Source organism: Stigmatopora argus, chromosome 3 (genome assembly GCF_051989625.1).
Source record: "Stigmatopora argus isolate UIUO_Sarg chromosome 3, RoL_Sarg_1.0, whole genome shotgun sequence".
In the NCBI taxonomy this organism is placed as follows: Eukaryota; Metazoa; Chordata; class Actinopteri; order Syngnathiformes; family Syngnathidae; genus Stigmatopora; species Stigmatopora argus.
In genome coordinates, this window is record NC_135389.1 from 7,614,699 (window position 1) to 7,634,838 (window position 20,140).

Sequence of the window (20,140 nt, forward strand, 5' to 3'; positions counted from 1 at the left end):
TTAAATGTAATTAAATAAAAAAAATTGATTTCATTTGTTGATGAGTTGTTTCAATATGACAATATCTTCCTGTGCGTTATTCATCTCCACAAATGTGTTGGACAAAAAATACTGGTTGTATTGTATATGTTTTAATATGTGTATTAATAGGCAGCCTGGTCGAAGAGTGTTTAGCGCGTCGGCTCACAGTTCTGGGGTCAAGGGTTTGATCCCAGGTGGGTCCTCACTGTGTGGAGTTTGCATTTTCTCCCTTGGGCTTGCGTGGGTTTTCTCTAGGCACTCCGGTTTACCCCCACATCTTAAAAACATGCATGGTAGGCTGGTTGAACACTCTAAATTGCCCCTAAGTATAAGTGTAAATGGTTGTCCATCTCCCTCTGCCTTGCGATTGGTGGGTCACCAATTCTGGCTGTCCTCCGTCTAGTGCCCGAATTTGGCTGGGATTGGCTCCAGCAGCCCCTGCGATCCTTGTGAGGAGAAGTGGTATGGAAAATGAATGCATGTAAATCATATAAAACATTCTTATCAAACTTATGATCATGCATATTTTCACAAGGTAACAACATTAACTTGCCTTTATCATTGTTTTGACATTATAAAATCTCAGTCATTCCATAAATGAATAACCATTAATATGTGGTTAAATATAGTATGTAAAATACACAAATTCCTGGGAACATCCATCGATATGGCGTACCCAGGAAAATTGATCCTTAAAATTCTTAACCCCCTGGAACAAAAGGACAATAAAATCTAAAACATAATGTGTCATAAATTTGTGGTGTGGGATAGATTCCCAACCAGTGGTGATGTGACTATATATATGATACATCAGATTTTATCTGGGGAAAAATACATACTACACATATACATGTATCAAATATGATACGTTTGGGCCATCATTAGATATAATTAGATAAATTATGATTAAGGAAGGGTGGCCTGTTGGCTGAGTGGTTAGCGTGTCAGCCTCACAGTGTGGGACCTGGGTTCAAACCCTGGTCGGTCCACCTGTGTGGAGTTTGCATGAGTTGAGACGAGATCATTGAGGGAAATGAACAGAAACAATGTCATTTCCACTTCGTCGCACATAAAAATATACCTTTGTCTTTCATGAATTCAAGTTGTCAAGCTTATGAATCTTTTATTATTCACCTGCCTGACTGAGATCAGATGAACCTGCCGAAATGACATTGGAGCGAAGATGCTGGTGACGATAAAGAGAACCGGCGTGTAGAAAGCAAGGGGCTGAGCATCACCTGCTCCTCCTCTCTTGGAGTAGATGGCACGGGGAGGTAGCGTAAAGGCGTGCATTTGGTTTCACTGTATTTCTAAATGACCTCAATCGCCATGAACTAAAAACTGGCTTTCATAGGCTCTAGTTTACATACTAGTCCTCTTCGCTAATGGAACTTTTCCAAGATGTAAATGGCATTAAGGAATACACCAACATATTTAAACCCTCTCTCAATACAGTAGGCCATCAACCGAGGTAGTTGGGTAAATTGCATTTTATCCTTGAGGTGGAGACAACTTCCTAGATCACAAGCTCAGAAAGAATGGAGAACATTTAGTGGATTTTCCAGGGGACATAAGTAAGGATTTTTTTTCAAATCAAAATGTCATTGGGGGAGCAGATGCAAACCCCTGGGACGGACGAAAACGTGAAAAGTACAGTGGGCAGCTTTTTGGGAAAACTGCAAAGGTAAGAGGATTTTTTTGTGTGCTTTACAAAATGAGTATTTAAAACAAAATGAGTGCTGCTGAGGGATTATTTTGTCAAACATTCTCAGATGATATGTAAATAGTAGCATTATTTTTCTTATACTTGTAAAGCAACACTTGTAATTTAATCCTGGGTTAATTTTAAGACTCTAAAACGTACTCTATGTCAGATTAATAATTCACTGGACTGTGAATGATTGTTTGTTGCTTGTGCTTGGTATAATGCAGATTTGGCACAAAAATTAAACATGGTCTGTGTCAAAGCTATCAAGATTATTATGCATTTCTACAGAGTTCGGATATGCAATTTGACATTATTTACTTGTGACCAATGGCCCACATTTCAACCATAAAGTAATATGTGCATGACATCAATGATATATATTCTGTATTGCAATATACCACAGGCTTTATATGGCGACTATGCCATGCATCGTGGTCATACTTGGTTAGAGGGTGTATCCTGGGCAGAGGAAGAACGAGTTTATATTTTTAGCGCAATTTTTCAATAAATAGTCTGCCTGTAAAAAGTCTGTTACAATACGATATTCGTCAAAGTAAGGGTTTTGATTAAGTATATTAAGGTAATTTTCATATGGAAAACCTTGGGCCTATGTTAACAGGTAAGCCTCATTTCTAATCAAGATTCTTGATTTCTATTTTCTGCATTTAGTATTATATTGCTCATCTCATCTCATTTGCTGAACCGCTTTATCCTCATTAATGGTCGTGGGGGGTGCTGGAGCCAATCCCAGCTGTCTCCGGGCCAGAGGCGGGGGACACCCTGAATCGGTGGCCAGCTGATCGCAGGGCACGAAGAGACAGACAACCACCCACACACTCATACCTAGGGGCAATTTTAGAGCGTCCAATCAGCCTACCAGACATGTTTTCGGAATGTGGGAGGAAACCAGAGTACCCGTAGGAAACCCACGCAGGCCCAGGGAGAACATGTAAACTCCACAAAGGTGGACTGACCTAGACTTGAACCCAGGACCCCAGAGCTATGAGGCCAACGCGCTAACCACTCGCCCCACCGGGCCGCCCTTATTATCATATATTTATTATTATGAATAATAATAATATTACCAATAAATTAATTTCAGTTTCATTTTGGGGGGGGCACGATATGAGTTGAGGGGGCTATTAAATAAATAGGCGTGTTGCTGAAATATATGTATATATATATAGTATATATATATATAGTATATATATATATGTATATATATATATATATATATATAATTATTTAATTATTTATTAAATGATTAATTATATAACATTATGAGAATGTAACTGACTCCTGTCAGGCATATTTGTAAAATTTGCACTGTTGTTCATTAGACCTGCAAATATCACACTTTTTTGACATTTTTACTCCTGTATTACACATTTTAAAAGGGACATTTGTTGTGTTTAAATATATTAAACAAGATTCTTTCCACTGGGATGGACATAATATAATGTTATCATTTATGTTTTATTTTTTGCTACTATGTAAAGACCATGCTATTGACAGGCAACCTGGGTCTGCACTGCCTAGTTCTGCTCTTTGCTCTGCAGAAAATTAGATGGCACCAATGTTGAAGAGGAGAACCACATTGAACTCACGGAGGATGGGCGTCCCATGGCATGTACATCTCGTCCTGCTCCACTGCTTGACTGCAGCTGTGGCGGTCTACCCAAGCGCTACATCATCGCAATACTCAGTGGTCTAGGCTTCTGCATCTCCTTTGGCATCCGTTGTAACCTTGGTGTTGCAATTGTAGAGATGGTTAATAACAACACCGTATATGTTAATGGAACAGAAGTACTTCAGGTAGACAAAACTTACATTTTTAGCTTGGGACCTCCAGCTAATACTTTATCAAAAACGTGCTTTTGTTACACAGCACATGTATGTACATTCTTGTTTTTAAGTCACCTTTTTTTAGGAAGCTGAGTTCAACTGGGATCCAGAAACAGTTGGACTTATCCATGGCTCCTTTTTCTGGGGCTACATCGTCACTCAAATTCCTGGTGGTTTCATCTCAAACAAGCTGTCTGCTAACAGGTCACATCCATTTATGACTTAAGTGGCTTGGCTTCCTCAGGCATATTTTATGGCACTATTAAATGTTTCTATTAAAGTTTACCTTGTAAATGTATTAGCCATCAGTCAATAATGATACAGAATTAGTTTTAAATTATCTATTAACTGTTATTAATGACGACAGTAATATCTCATTTATCGTGGTTAATAGGTTCCAAGACCTGCAAAAACATGGTGTCTATTTAATATTATTTGAACTTTTTAAACCCTCTCTGTAGTACTATTATTTAACTCCCAAGGTTATAAACTGTCCTCTAGTTTTTGTTATTGTTTCTACACTATAAAACTTTCATAGGGTAGTGATAGGACATCTTAGGAGGATCTAGGAAAGGAAGATGACCTTTAAAACCTCCAGACTACTGAGGGACTGTGTGGTAACCTCAGTCTCTGTCTTCAGAAGGTCCCTACCTTGTGGACTTCCTGTATGTGGCTCCAGTTTCTTACCTAGGTCTACAATGTCTTGTGTGTCTTGTGTCTGTCTTGCTACTGCAATCAAGACATTTCCCAAATACGGGATGAAATAAAGTTCTAATCTAATATATATTTGGCAGATCTAAACCACAATGTGGTTTACAGCTTCTCCACGCTACATTGCAATAGTCATCTGTAGACCCAATATAGAATAGAAGTTTACAACTTTAGAAATACAGGCAGTCGTAGAGTTACGACCCCGGTTGGAAAGCAATCTAGTTATATACATATGGTACCTCGAGATACGAGCTTAATTCGTTCCGGGACTGAGCTCGTATGTCGATATTCTCGTAATTCGAACGAACGTTTCCCATTGAAATGAACTAAAAACAAATTAATTCGCTCCAACCCTCTGAAAAAACACCCAAAACAGGATATTGGATTGGAAAAAATGTTTTATTTGTTCTAATTCGCCATCTATTAACAAAGTAACACATAACTACTGGTTTAATATGACTAAAATCATCATGCGTTTAATAGTACTAAAATTATACGGATTTTGAAGGGGGGAAAGAGAGAGAAGGACAGAGAGAGGGGGGCGGAGAGGGGGGGCGCTTTTTGCACGGCAACGCGCTTGTTTAATAACATAAACAAATTTAAATGAACTTGGATTACGATGCAGACACACTCAAAAATAAATGTAATCTAACCTTACTTTATTTTAATTTTATATTTAAGTTTGATACCGGCCGGGTTTGGCTGTATTTGCCCTGCCTCCACCCTGACTTTCTCTATCGATGTGCTGTTTGCTTTTGTATTCCCTTCAAAATATTCCGAAAATGATGCACACAAATGTCCTCACAGTAGGAACGGATTAAGATCGTATGTCGAGGTACCACTGTATCTGTTATACACGAAAGAGAGAGAAAGAGATAATTATTTGCTCGAAATTTTACTCGTATCTTGAAATGCTCGTATGTCGAGGTACCACTATATATATATATATATATATATATATATATATATATATATATATATATATATATATATATATATATATATATATATATATATATATATATATATATATATAGTTTTAATTTATTTATTTATTTTCCTCTCCTTTTTCGAAGCCCTGTTCGATAAAATGGCATAATTTAGTTTTGCTGTAATTTTATTTTAAACCAGCCTGCTTGTAGGGAACCCCAATAGAGCTCTTTGTCATTCAACACGTCATTACTTCTGTTTCGAGTAACATATATTATTGATCTGGACCGACATCAAGTCTCTGTCGGAGGTCCTCATTTGCCTTTTGCTCTTGTTCAAGTGTGTCCAGCTACGCTTTGCATACAAGGAGTGTCAAAACCTATCCCAGATCTACTTTTTTTTAGGGGTTTGGGGGTAAAAGCAGGCGTGTGTTGCCCCTCTATTTATTCTTTTCCTGTTTGCTGCCCAACACCCCTTAATAGGTGCTAAGGTCCTCAAGTGCAGTTATCCTTGTACCAAGATGATGTACCAATAAGAAACGTCTTGAAGGTGATGCATTTAAATGGTTAAAACTGTTCAGTGCTCTGAGCAGCACTGATGGAGCAGATAGTAGTCCTGTAATAAAAGCTTCACAGGAAAAGGGGACACGTCACTGACAGAGTTAATAATGAAAGATCCTGCCTCTGATTTCTTTCTGAAACACCAGCCCTGGAATATTACAAGTGTCACTTACACCCTGCTTTGGAAAAAAAGAAGAGAAGGGGGATTTAGTGTAGGAGAAGCAGGCAAAGAACTGAGAACCATGAGAAGCTGATGGACTCACTGGCACAGCCTCAGTGTATGACAAGTGTGACAGTTAGAGATGTGCTTCGATGGGAGGATGACAAATAAATATTTTGGCAGTATATAAGGTTTTACATTGCTGATAAGGTCGTGTGTGATGGCATGTTGTAAAAAGCAGTCAGTTTGTCAACCATGTCTTTTAAATCACAAAACTGGTGGGACATCAGTCTGTTTTGAATTGAACTGAATGCTGTTATTGTCATTATACAAGTACAATTCAAGTACAATGAGATTTAAAGCTTCACCATAGAGTGCACACATAATAAGTAGTCAAAATAAATAAGTAGTCAACATAAGTAAGTAGTCAACATAAATAAGTAGTCACATAAATAAGTCATCAGTTACAAAAAGTGACTAAAGTGCTACGCAGCGTGTGGAGATAAGAAATTGATCTAGATTAGTTCCTCCTAGGTGCAGAAGTCGAGTTGAGTGAGGCTGCAGAAATGTTTAAAAATAAACATTTAAATAAAAACATGGGATTATTTTTCTTCTTTGCAAATAACCTGCCTTCTTCTTTTGCAGGGTGTTTGGAGCTGCCATTTTCTTGACATCCGTGTTGAATATGTTCATCCCGTCTGCAGCAAGGGTGCACTATGGCTGCGTCATGTTTGTTCGCATCCTGCAGGGCTTAGTTGAGGTCAGGTTTTCAATTGTGGATTTCTAAAGAAAACGGCTACTGCATATATTCTCTCTTTTTTGCCCATTTCTAAACTAGGGTGTCACTTACCCAGCGTGCCATGGGATGTGGTCGAAATGGGCCCCACCCCTTGAACGCAGTCGACTTGCCACTACTTCCTTTTGTGGTGAGTCAAAGTTATAAATAATTACAGTAATCCCTCGAATATCATGGATAATGTAGACCAGACATGGCCACGGTAATCAAAATACCGTCAAGTAAGATCACCCCTAGAACCATACTACATGTTTTAGAAATAAAGATACACAAGTACAATTATTAGAAGTGTATTTATTAAACATTACAGCTATATAAGCATATGAAGACTGTAATGCATTAATATAAAAAAATAATCTATATACAAAAAATAAAAATATGTACTTTAAATACTGTACTCACCGTAAAAATAGTTCCTCTCTGCTATATTTAAATAAAAAAAACAGGTTATTGGGAGCTTTAGTCCAAGTATTTGTTTTTCCATCATTTTTTCTATTTTATACAACCCATTTGTCCTAACAAGGATGATGGTTGATCTATATTATAAATCAACTACATATTATGCTACCCGGACGTTTCGTCGTTGATAATGTGTTTAATTTGGGACAATAATAGTATAAAAGAGGCAAGATTGTCTATAGGACGAATTGAAAAACATGTACACACAACGCCAATAATACGCAACTTATTGATAATGTGTTTAATTTGGGACAATAATAGTATAAAAGAGGCAAGTTTGTATATAGGACGAATTGAAAAACATGTACACACAACGCCAATAATACGCAATTTATTGATAATTTTGATATTAGATATTTAGATATTAATGCTCTGACATTGTCAATGCAATTACAAACGCTCTCTCTCATGATTATAATTTTGAGAGCGAGCGAATCCGGCGATGAATTGTCCATTCGACGAAATGTCCGGCGACAAATCTGGCTACGAATTGTCCGTCGACGAAATGTCTGTTCGACGAACTGTCCGGCGACCAAACGTCCGTTCGACCGAACGTCTGGGGACGAAGTGTCCGTCGACCAAGTGTCCGTTGACCAAGTGTCCGTCGACCAAGTGTCCGTCGACCAAGTGTCCGTCGACCAAGTGTCCGTCAACGAAACGTCCGGTCACGACATATTATCAATGCATTCAATGGACTGCTGGAGTCTGGATGAGTGTGGGTCACATCAAGTCTTCAAATTTTTTTCTAATAACAACCATTTCTTTCTTTATTTTTATTTTTTTTATAACTAACCAGCCTTCTCATTATGATTAGCAGTTGATAACATAAATAATTCTTAAGGAATGTGTAGATTGTTGACGCAATTTAATTTGTTTGCTAGTTTACATATCCAATTAGGGTTTCAATTGTACAGGACCAAAATTATTACTCCCCACAATGAAGAACTCATGGGATCTTATGGATCAACATCAAAAAGTCAAGCAATAAGGCATGTAATGTAATGTAAATAGATAACATTCTGATGTTACAGGATCCTATGCGGGAGCTGTGATTGCCATGCCATTGGCTGGTGTGATGGTTCAATACGTTGGCTGGCCATCAGTTTTTTATGTCTATGGTAAGAACTTCACCTTCACCAATTTTATTAATATAAATAAATAGGAGGCTAATTAATTAAATGCACCTTTAAAATACACATGATGATGTGCTTTTTAGTGGTGGTATCAGAACTATGACGATTCAAATTCCAACTTTGAGAAATGAATAGTGGTCGCTTTAGTGTAATTTTATTAATTTTTAAAGATATTGAGTTGCAGCACAACATTGCTGAGTTTTGCAGTTAGTCCTCAAACTGATGCTCAATAAATGTATGTATTTATGTCCTGTGATTAGCCCACTGAACAAGATAAATGTTTAGAATTAAAAAATAAAATAAAATCAAAATATCATGCAATACAGTATATTGTCACATCCCCCACATATGTCAAAACATCACATACAAAACAATAAAGATTCTTTACTGGTACTTGTGCTTTGTCAAAATGTGCAATAAATCTTATCTGAATTGCTTTGGAAATTGAAGATTAAAGTGATTACCACTGACATAAAATTCACATCCTATTAGATGTGTTTTAATAAAAATCCACTCTGCTTTTTGTGCGATATGATCTCATGATTTATTGTCGTAAAAACGCATTTTCCTGTCTGGGTGCTGTGACTCATTGTTTCATTTGAATAATTAAGTTTCTGAGGTAGTGCGACAAGGTTTGGAATTAGTTAATGATTTGAATGCATCTCATCAACATTGCTACATTTCAGTTGTTTTCACAATTTTTTTTGTAATCCTGAAAAGGTGTTTTTGGAATCTTGTGGTATGCCCTGTGGCTTCTGTTGGCCTACGGGAGTCCTGCAGTCCACCCAACCATCACGGACGAGGAAAGGACATACATTGAATCCAGCATTGGTGAAACAATCCACCATTTGAGTGTGACTCAGGTTGGTCAACGTTTTACAGTCAAATGATCATTTCAGGCCTATTTGTTAATAAACGGAAAATGTCTTCACTTCTTTGATATTAAGAAATTCAAGACACCATGGCGTCAATTCTTCACCTCCATGCCAGTCTACGCAATCATCGTGGCCAACTTCTGCCGTAGCTGGACCTTCTACCTGCTTCTCATCAGCCAGCCGGCTTATTTTGAAGAGGTCTTTGGATTTCCCATAAGCAAGGTTGTGCCTCCATCACACTTGTTAACACAATGAATCTGAATTTTTCAACATGCCCTAAGAATGTACTATATATAATGCTCTTCAAGGTGGGTATCCTGTCTGCTGTGCCCCACATGGTGATGACTGTGGTTGTCCCAATTGGAGGACAGCTGGCGGACTATCTGCGTAGTAACAAAATCATGACAACCACAAATGTGAGGAAACTCATGAATTGTGGAGGTAGGTCAAAGAAATAATATGCAACTTGGTTCAATATGTAGAAATCAATTGCAGGATGAGTACAACAATCTCTCTATAACCAGGGGTGGTCAATACATCGATCACAATCTAATAGTCGCTCGCCAGGGTACCATTGGTAGATTGCATTATAGTAAAATGTGATCCAGTCTGTTGGTTTTCTTTGGGTCTGAACAATGTCTCATTTGTACTACCACATCGCAGTGTGCCCAGCGCAATATTCACTTCGTAGGATGTACGATTTATTTTTTCTGAACACATTCATTCATCTTACTTTTTTTCCAAGATGGCGCCGTTCACGCGGCAGCCAGTGGCAGTAGCTCTGTCCACTCTTATGTTTTTCGTGTTTTACAGCCCTTCTATCTTTTATTAAAATTACATTTTAATATTTCTTAATACATTCCTTTTTACCCCTACTTTGTACTTTATACTTTTTACTTTAATGTTTTTACAACTTTCCTTGTTCTGTTAGCCTGGCTTCTTTCTGCTACTTCTTTTTTTGGAACCATTCAGCCATGCCTACGCTGTCATACACGTGGGACTAGCTGTTACAATACGGAGCAGTGTTATGATCGGGGGTGGAAGACCCCAAAGCAGGCGAGGGCTGCGAGTCTGGTTCTCAAATCTTTATTAGAATCGTCCAAGAGACGGGCCAGGCACAAGAGGGGATGGCCTCGGCGTGTCGTTAGTCGTAGAAGGGAGGTCGGAAGCCGTGAAGCCCATCGTGAAGACCAGAGTGGAGGGTACAAAGGGCGAGGGTGAAGTCGTAGTCCGTGGTCGTGGGGCCGAGCGTAGTCGGAATCCTGGGAGCAAAACAAGAGGTCGTAGATCAATGAAGGCAGGCGAGAAAATACAAGAGGATACCTCACTGTGAGCTGATCAGACGATCCAGCGGCGTGGTCATGTTCTTGGTGGCCTTAAATACTCCTCACTGGCTAATGACTCACACCTGGCAGCACTCGAGTCATTAGAGGCAGGACCTGTGATTGGGTGGCGGGCGCAACCAGCCACCAGTCTAGTCTGGGGCCTGACAAGCAGGAGAAGCAACACCTCAATGCCGCTGGAAATTCGGAGCTGGACAAATGTGCCGGGAGAAGAAGCAACGCTTCAGACCAACCATTCCATCATGGGATAAGATGGAAGAGCTGTCGACGCTGACCAGGCCGGAAACGGAGTCGAGGAGTTCTACTCTGCTACTGTTGTCTTCAGCTCCAGACTACTGAGGAATTGTGCGGATAAGCTTGGAAGAGTGACTCTGCATATTCTCTACCTCGGTCACAGTCTGCAGAAGTTCCCCATCTTGTGGAAGACTTCCTGTGTGTGGTTCCAGTTTTTGTCCAACTTTACAACGTCTTTTTGAGTCTGTATCCGTCTTTGCTACCGCAACCAAGATGGCGCCGTTCAAGTGGCAGCCGGTGCCGGTAGCTCCGTCCACTCTTGCTCGTTTTGTGTTTTTGCTGCTTTTCTGTCTTAATGATTTGATTTGGTGATTCTTAATGATCCCATTTACTTTGATTTGCTTTGTACTTTGTGCTTTTGCTTTGTTGTTCTGTCTAATCACCCTCTTGCTACTGTCACAATTAAATTTCCAGAATACGGGATGAATAAAGTTATCCAATCGCGCATCCTTGAAAGTGTTGTTGGGGTTGCTGGAGCCTAACCCAGCTGACTTCGGGCAAAAGGCAGACTTCACCCTAAACTGGTCGCCAGTCAGCCGTATGTGTAAGAAGTGGCTTGGCTTTGTCTTGTTGAAAAAAGCAGGTGTGTACCTGACATGAAAAAATATAATGTTAGGAAGGCAGCATATATGTTGCTTCAAAGGATGCATGTAGCTTTCAGCATGAATTCCGCCTTCACTGAATTGCCAGTTACCTATATCAACACAGATGCTGGCTTTAGAAATGTGTTCTGCTAAAAATCTGGGTAATACTTTTTCTCTTTGTGTTACGTCTTTGGCAAGACGTCGTGGCGAGGCAACGAGGAATTAGGACCCGATCGCAGGGAAGCAGGCGAGGACGAGGGAGGTGGTGCTCAAACCAAAACTTTAAGAACTTTTAGAAATCAAATTACATAACTAAACCTGACACGGGAAGACACGGGAAAACGAGGAACAAGGCATATGGAACAGGGATTGAGGAAACGTGGAAACATGCATGTACAAACAAAAGCAGACGATCCGACGAATGACATAACAATCAGTGGGGTTTAAATAGACTGACTTGGGTTGACGAGACAATTAGGAACACCTGGGAAACACACGAGGGAGCAGGCAGGGAATACACCAGGGGCGGAGAAACGACAGCTGAACACAATGGGCAATCACTCAGACAGGACACCAGGGGGGAAAAGCATAAAACCAAGCAACCCTAACACTTTGGCATGAAGGACTAAACATACTTGATTTTAAACGATTTGTAACATGAACTCGTCGTATAATATGCAACTTCTCCACTTCATTTCAATGTATCTTAGATGATCTCGGGCCCAGTAAAGCATTGTTTCGGGATGTTGATGATGCATGACATTCATTTTACCTGGCAAAATGTTAATCTCGGTATTTTTTATGTTGCCATGAACGTCATTACCTGACACTGCTTATACGACGATGCCAGTTAATTAATTCAGCTCTGCCTGAGGGTTCAAAAGTCTTGGGCTTTCGAAGTTGTTTCTTGGCCTATTCTATCTGAAGATAATATGAATTGACTAATGTAATACAAATATCTTCTTGCAACTGACATTTCATTATGGTTATCACCACCTGCTGTCATTTTGCAGGTTTTGGTATGGAGGCAACTCTGCTACTGGTGGTTGGTTTTTCACATACCCGTGCTGTGGCCATCTCCTTCCTGGTGCTTGCTGTAGGTTTCAGTGGATTTGCCATATCAGGTATACAGTGCTACCTTGACTTACTTGCGCCAATACTTTTACTTTTACATTTGTCTTGACTTACAAGCATCACTTGAGTTTGAATAAGTTTTAGGCTCTTCGCAGCTTCGTAGGAGTGAAAAAGAAAATAGTGTGATTCATGTTGGGCTGATTGGACACTAAATTGCCCCTATGTATGAGTGTGAGTGTGCTTGGTTGTCCTTTGTCTCCTTGTGCCTTGCGATCGGCTGGCCACCGATTCAGGTCTCTATATATAGGTATTCTGTATCGCCTTGCTAGATTCGATCGATATTTGATCAAAATTCGATGTGGAATAAGTATCATCCATTTTGTTTTATACACCATCACGATTTTTGTACACCGTTTTACTTCCACATGGGTATTTGTTTCGCCATTGTAACTCTCTACTGATTGGCCAACGTGGCCCTTACCGACTCTCAAACCACAGAGTCAGCAGCTGATGGCAAAAGGCTTTCATCTTGAAAATATCAAAGTTTGCACTTTGCTGAATTGAAATATGATGTGTTGACGCGCATAAATGTTGTACGTATGGAAATCACAACCAATCGACATGTGTGCTAAAGTTGCAGAGACAGGAGGAGCCTCCCTGGCTAGCCTGAATTCTTTTAACAGCATTCAAAAGTGAAAGTGACAGTTAACCTGAAATATGAGTTATTTTCAGTGGATAGGAATATTGAGGTTCAAAAGTTTGAAGATCAAAAATATACCAGGAAAGTTTATAGTGCATTTTAGAGATAGATTCATTCAACATTCACATCCGAAATACCAATATTGCTAACTTTTTGTGAGTTGTGTAGATAAAGGTAATTAACAGTCACTTGCTTACTGTGTTGGCAGGTTTTAATGTAAATCATCTGGACATTGCTCCACGCTACGCCAGCATTCTGATGGGCATTTCCAATGGGGTGGGAACACTCTCTGGAATGGTGTGCCCTTTGATTGTTGGTGCACTGACCATACACAAGGTACAACTATTCATTTAGATGAAAAAATAAAAACTGTTGTTAAACAATACAACTCAGTATCATCTGGAATGTAACTGTTGAAATAATTAGCAGTCCTGCTCAGGTTTGTTTTCAACGTCAAATCAAAGTCAACTTTATCGTCAAATGTGTACTGGACATACAAAATGTCGTTTTCGCTCAACCCACAGGATGAAATAGGATAAACAACCTAGCCAATTAGATTTGGTGTTCCATAGCGTAACATCCTTTAAGACATGGTTTAAATGATTATGGATGTCCAAAACCAGGCAGGTGACTAAACACATCCTTAATGGATAAATTATATACGAATAAATTATAAAGAAAGCCAACATAGATGAAGCACTCGGGGGGATTGGAGTGTTCATTATTAAATAAAATCCCAAATTATGCTGCCGTTTGAATAAACACCTTTAAATATTGGTCCACAACTTTATGAGAGAAGCCAGGGAAAGGAAGTGAGCAGAAAAGATGGTGGCAGTGTTTTTTTTTTTCATTGTTGCCCCTTCAATAAAGAGAAAGAAAGAGTATTAATTTTAGAATTTTAAGAACCTCATTTTTTTATTTTCATGCACATTTACACTCATTTCTATGTATATAGACAGGGCGCCTTATAATCCAGTGTGCTTTATATATGGATTAAAAAAAAAAGTGTCATTCATTAAGGGTGCGCCTTATAGTCATGAAAATACTATATATATATATATATATATATATATATATATATATATATATATATATATATATATATATATATATACATATATATATATCAGCAACATGTTTATTTATTATTGTATATATTTATTTATGTATTTGTTTATTTATTAACTTATTTATTACCTATCTATTTATGTCTAAAATTGTCTTGTGTCTGCATTCTCACCCTCTTGCTACTGTGACAATGAAATTTCCCAAATACGGGATGAATAAATGATCTAATCTCATCTAATCTAATCTAGACGAACAATGATTTGTAGGCAATGTGAGTGCCAACTTTTACCATTCTATCTCAGTGGTATAGTTTGAAAAAAATGTGTTTCTTTCAGGATATTCCCATGACTCTCTTAAATTTGGCTCTGTCCACAGACCCGTCTTGAGTGGCAGAATGTCTTTGTTATCGCATCCATGGTGCACTACACAGGAGTCATCTTCTATGCCATTTTTGCTTCGGGAGAACAGCAGGAATGGGCCAACCCTGAGAGTACCAGTGAGGAGAAATGTGACTTTATCGAAGAAGACGAGCTCGCTGAAGAGTCCGAGCTCAATAGCGAAGGTGCATCTCTCAAAATGAGTTACGGAACAACGGATAATAAAGCAGGTCCAAAACAAAGCTGGAAAATGAAGAGAGGGGTTACCATGCAAGAGGAGTTAGAACATGGTGAAAATAGAGACTCACACAATGGATACCAGTGAGCAGCGTTCTGGAAATAAGGACTTTAACACTTTGGTCAAAATTCAGTGTGGCACCTATGGAAAGAAATTACAATGTAAAGTAAACTGCTTTCATTCAAAAATATACAAATGGGAGTTTTTGATTGATGGCTCGTCTTTGAAGGCATTTCAAAACAGAAGATGCGATGTGAAAATATATTATTTCAGAAATCAATTGTCTTGTCAAGTGTCACCTATGCAATATGCCTACTGGTTTTGACAGCAGAACACAGTGAGTTCATCCTTGAAGCATTTAAAATATCCTTATTTATTGTCCAGTGGTTTGTCAATTTGTCATACAACATACAGAATTATACAATATAAACTCATGTCCGGAGTTTACTAACAAAGTATTTTCTGTGCAGAAAATTTGAATGTTGATGTTGGAGGATGTTGTACAGAGGGTAGGTCAATGTAATAAATACACTTTTACCCTGAAATCTATTGTAAAAATGCAATATTTATTCAGAATTTTACTGAAACAATTTTAGTTGTTTAGGGATGCATGTTACCAATGGTAACAGATATGGCAATTACAAATGGCCCAATGTCAATAATTTTCAGTTTAAAACTTGCGTGGAAATTCCTGTGTTGAATCTTTTTCTTCAGATTCCCACTTTTATGAGAACTAAGTAAGAATTTATGTTTGAAAGTTTTGTCAACGGCGGTCCAAGTGCTTAGCGTGTCGGCCTCACAGCTCTTGGGTCCTGGGTTCAAATCCAGGTCACGTCCACCTGCGTGGGTTTCCTCCGGGTACTCCGGTTTCCTCCCACATTCCTGGCACTCAAAGACCTTCACCCAACCATAATTCTGTGCCAGTGCTAGTGTCATGATTATTAGAAATAACAATGACAAAGAGAATACTATTATAAATTCAATTTAATATTTTAATTTACAATTTCCCATGTCTCCTTGTGCCCTGCGATTGGCCGCCCACCAATTCCGGATGCCCCCTGTCTGGTGCCCATAGTTAGCTGGGATAAGCTCCAGCACCCCCCGTGACCCTTGTGAGGATAAGAGGTTCAGAAAATAAATGAATTCATTTACAAATACCTATTAATCAATTGCAAAGACTCAGAGGCTTTGATGCACCATGTTCGTATATTCTATGAATGAAACACATTGAGGCAACACATTGTGCTGAAATGGAAACAACCTAATTTTGGAAAAAATAATTGTCACTGCGCAGACTATATCCAACACAACACCTTTTCCGTGCCAGAATGTCTATATTCTTGAGTTACAAATTAGTTCCGTTGTTACGGTGGCAACGTATCCACATTATCATCACTGATAAACTTAAGGTTTACATCAAAGTACTTTCTAAAAAAAAAGTAAAATACATTTAAAAAAAATAAGATGCTGAAATTATCATTTGAGGTACGGTTTTCAATTTTTTATTTTCAACCGATGGCATGGAAAACCACTCGTGTAGGCTGTAGCTGATGGCAACAAGATTAAAACAATACCACCACTCGCTCTCTCACTCCAGTCAAACTTGCGGTGCATTTAGGGCAGTGGTGTGCCGTCAGGGCCTTCAAGGCCTTCTCTGCTGGCCTAAGAGAATCACAGACAGATGTTAATTATATTTTGTCCATCAATACGTACTTATTATTCCAAATGGTCTGTTAGCTTCCTTTCATTGCTTTTCCCCCTGGTTGCACTGCTTCCAGATGTGTGTTTTCATATTGAAGCATTTAACCAATCACATTCCAGCCATTATTTGTTGCCAGGGTCAGAAATCTGCCTCAAAGCCTTCACAATCAGTTCTGCGGGCTCTGCTGCATTAAACAAGCGTTGATAAGACTGTTGCTTTAACCAATCAGAATTCGATTTGGTGACACCAAGGCCTTCTCGGAGGCGTAGGGATACGTCATTGCCTTGTCGCAGGCATACGTCATCACTTTCACCAACTATGATTGGCAAGTGATAGCGTGGACTAGCCAGAGCTAGCAAGCTGTATCTGTAGCGAGCTGCACAAGCAAATATATGGTTGTGTTGATTTAATAGCGGTTTTTTCAACCCGCAATGGCTGAAGGAGGAGAAGAAATTGATTTGTTTGCAGATTTACTGTCAAGGCCATTTTCAAGATGGACATCATTAAGAAGGGTCAGACAACTCCAAAGGAAGCAAGCCTGTCACAACCGTGAACGAACATTTTAAGCACTAAATCGAATAAAAACGTATGCCAGAAATACGACAGGACAGGATCGACTTTCAGCATTAGCTTTGATGGCGATAGAAAAGAAGGAGGAAAGAAAGGAGGATGGCTATTGTGTACAGGTAAAAATGATTTTTGGTGAGTAAAATATGGCTATATTCCTAAATAATATTTCAATTGTATGAGGTTATTATTGATTAGTTTTCATGTGTCGCAGCTGTAGATGCAGTAGAGGTTTTATAGCCATAAAATAGTTTTTGCTGAAGGCATCACCAGAAAATGCACGGACCGCCACTGATTTAGGGACAGCCCAGAAACCAATTCACTCAACTCATCAACATTGCAACCTGAGTCAAAATTACCATCCAATTCGCAAAATTAATGTCCTTATATTTAGGTTACGTGAAGTGGAAGTTGTTTGACTTGGACTGTTTGCGATGTAAGGTCTGTGTGAATTTGGCGAACGAAGAGGATTCATTGATTAACTTGGTCTGAATGCATAATTATCTTCATTGATTTTGGTTGGAGTCTCTACTCTCTCTAATGTTTTAATGATGTTAAGCTTCATTTCCATGGTAATTGATTTTCTTTTGGCAGGGGTTGGAAGATCTAGCTTTCTTCAATGGAACCATAATGTGGAAAAAAAGGAGGGTGAATAAGGCTAAGATACTCGGATGCTCAAACACAGACAAGTACTATGCACTAGCTAATCAGAAACTATGGTGCTGGGGATGGATGAAGCACAAGCGTCGTAAAGTTGAAACATTGTAGGTCGAGGATATTGTAACCCGAGGACTCCCTGTCTTAGTGCAGTTTCTGAAACCCATGTGCAAGTCTATTAATATTCTCTATTATTTCCATGAAGAAATGCAACAAAATCAAATTGAGCTTGGTCCTCACCAGTGCTATCCATTTAAGGCATCTTAGCTTTTACATTATATGATAGTCGAATACATTTGATGGACAAACATATAGTTCTATATTCTTTACATTTCTTTACATGCGCCCACTTCTCAAATTTCACTCCATAATGATATACACAAAGAATTTATGAAAGTAGGAAAAGTGGTATTTGAAAGTGAAATGTTCTTTTCTGAAACTACAACAAACCTTGCCCCTATCACTGGCTGTTTATATTACTCGGCGTTTACAGTTTATTTCGAGGCAAAAGTTTACTCTGTTTCTCATCATAGTGTGGTAAACATCCTTGGTCTTATCTGTCTTTATAATCCATTTCTTCAACATAATTACTGCATTTGACAGGATTTTCCTCACTAATATCATACTTGCATTATAGCATACTATTAAAAAGAAAGAACAAGAATATATACTTGCTTCTAAGACCCTATCAATTTGGTGTATTTGTTACTAACCTTGGCCCTCACCTAATGTCTGAGTGAGTAACAAAAATAGCCATTGAGCCAACAAAGGACATTACCTTAAAACTCTCATTACAAATACAGTTGTATCTTTCCCTCTTCACAGAGTCCAAAACTGCCCAAATACAAACCACAGAGTCCAGCAGCCGATGGCAAAGGTTCTGTTTATTCCAGAGAGACTGTTCTGTTGACTCAGAACAACGCCATTGAACGGCACAACAGTCCATCAATGATTAAACTATTGTTCATGGGATATATAGGCGAAAAAATATATATAATAGCGATTTTATTGTTTCGCACTTGATGGACCACAGCCAAGAGCATTTATATTGCTTTTGTATTTATAATATGACAACCTGCATTTTCAACGACATTCATCCATTCATTTTTTGAACCGCTGATCCACACAAGGGTCGTCGGAGGTGGTGGAGTCCATCCCAGCCAACTATGGGCACCAGGCAGGGGACACCCTGAATTGGTCGTCAGCCAACTATGGGCACCAGGCAGAGGACACCCTGAATTGGTGGTCAGCCAATTGTAGGGCACAAGGAGATGGACAACCATTCACGCTCACACTCACACTTTGGGGCAATTTGGAGTGTTCAACCTGCAACCCTGCATGTTTTTGGGATGTGGGGGGAAACCAGAGCACCCGGAGAAAAGCCCATGCAAACTCCTCGCAGTGGGGGGGGCGACCTGGGTTTGAACCCTCGACCCCAGAACTGCAAGGGCGATGTACTAACCACTTTTCACCACACCGCCTCAACTACATTATCTGGAAAACATTTGAAAACACGTCTTAGAGCTCGTGTCAAAGTGGCGGCCCGGGGGCCAAATCTGGCCCGCCGCATCATTTTGTGTGGCCCGGGAAAGTAAATCATGAGTGCCGACTATCTGTTTTAGGATCAAATTAAAATGAAGAGTATAGATGTATATTAAATTTTCCGATTTTCACCCTTTTAAATCAATAATTGTAATTTTTTAATCCATTTTTTCTGTGTTTTTAGTTCAAAAATCATTTAGTAAAATCTAAAAATATATTTAAAAAAAGCTAAAATAAACATTCTTTTAGATCTCTAAAAACTGAATATTCAGGGCTTTTAATCCAGTTCATTTAATCCATTTATAAAAAAATATATAAATCTAATTATATCTAAAATGGTCCGGCCCACATGAAATCGAGTTGACGTTAACACGGCCCGCGAACCAACCCGAGTCTGACACCCTTGTCTTAGAGCAGGGGTCGGGAACCTTTTTGACAGAGAGAGCCCTAAACAATTCATATTTTCGAATGTTATTTCTTGAGAGCCATTCTCAGAATTGAAAAGTAAAAATACATGAAAATCTGTGATATTTTTTGTCATTTCACCACTGTTAAAGTACAAAAAGTCTCTGAATTCTTTTGACAACATTGTTATGCTGTTGCTAATAAATCAGTATCAATTATAATATGCACAGGACCCAGCTCTCTCACCAGTGATTTCCATATTTTACTTCACAGGTTAGTGAAGAGCCATATGCACCCATAGAAAGAGCCACATATGGCTCCCGAGCCATAGGTTCCCTACCCCTGTCTTAGAGGATGTCTTTGATGACTGGAACTCTATATCTATCTATCT

The 20,140-nt window shown here is 38.9% G+C and overlaps 1 protein-coding gene and 2 long non-coding RNA genes across 3 annotated transcripts; 1 reads left to right on the forward strand and 2 right to left on the reverse strand.

Moving 5' to 3' along the window:
* The first annotated feature begins 1,608 nt into the window (after nt 1-1,608).
* On the forward strand, nt 1,609-15,408 carry slc17a8 (solute carrier family 17 member 8). Its single transcript, XM_077597301.1, has 12 exons — nt 1,609-1,705; nt 3,289-3,544; nt 3,660-3,778; nt 6,581-6,695; nt 6,774-6,861; nt 8,222-8,308; nt 9,044-9,186; nt 9,271-9,420; nt 9,507-9,639; nt 12,433-12,543; nt 13,402-13,529; nt 14,637-15,408. Exons 1-12 carry the CDS (start codon nt 1,620-1,622, stop codon nt 14,961-14,963), a joined length of 1,743 nt encoding a protein of 580 aa, XP_077453427.1. The 5' UTR covers nt 1,609-1,619; the 3' UTR covers nt 14,964-15,408.
* On the reverse strand, nt 10,319-14,016 carry LOC144071854 (uncharacterized). The gene is made up of 3 exons (XR_013299751.1): nt 13,959-14,016; nt 10,522-11,426; nt 10,319-10,460 (listed from the first exon to the last, which is right to left on the reverse strand). It is a non-coding gene; the product is annotated as an uncharacterized LOC144071854 (long non-coding RNA).
* Nucleotides 14,350-18,713, reverse strand: LOC144071853 (uncharacterized). Its single transcript, XR_013299750.1, has 4 exons — nt 18,581-18,713; nt 16,451-16,538; nt 14,947-15,017; nt 14,350-14,881 (listed from the first exon to the last, which is right to left on the reverse strand). It is a non-coding gene; the product is annotated as an uncharacterized LOC144071853 (long non-coding RNA).
* Nucleotides 18,714-20,140: the final 1,427 nt, after the last annotated feature.

Coding starts and splice junctions, on each gene's coding strand:
- slc17a8 (XM_077597301.1), top strand. CDS start 1,620: ATGTCATTGGGGGAGCAGATGCAAACCCCTGGGACGGACGAAAACGTG. Junction 3,545..3,659: donor ATGGAACAGAAGTACTTCAG/GTAGACAAAACT, acceptor ACCTTTTTTTAG/GAAGCTGAGTTCAACTGGGA. Junction 9,421..9,506: donor TTGGATTTCCCATAAGCAAG/GTTGTGCCTCCA, acceptor ATGCTCTTCAAG/GTGGGTATCCTGTCTGCTGT.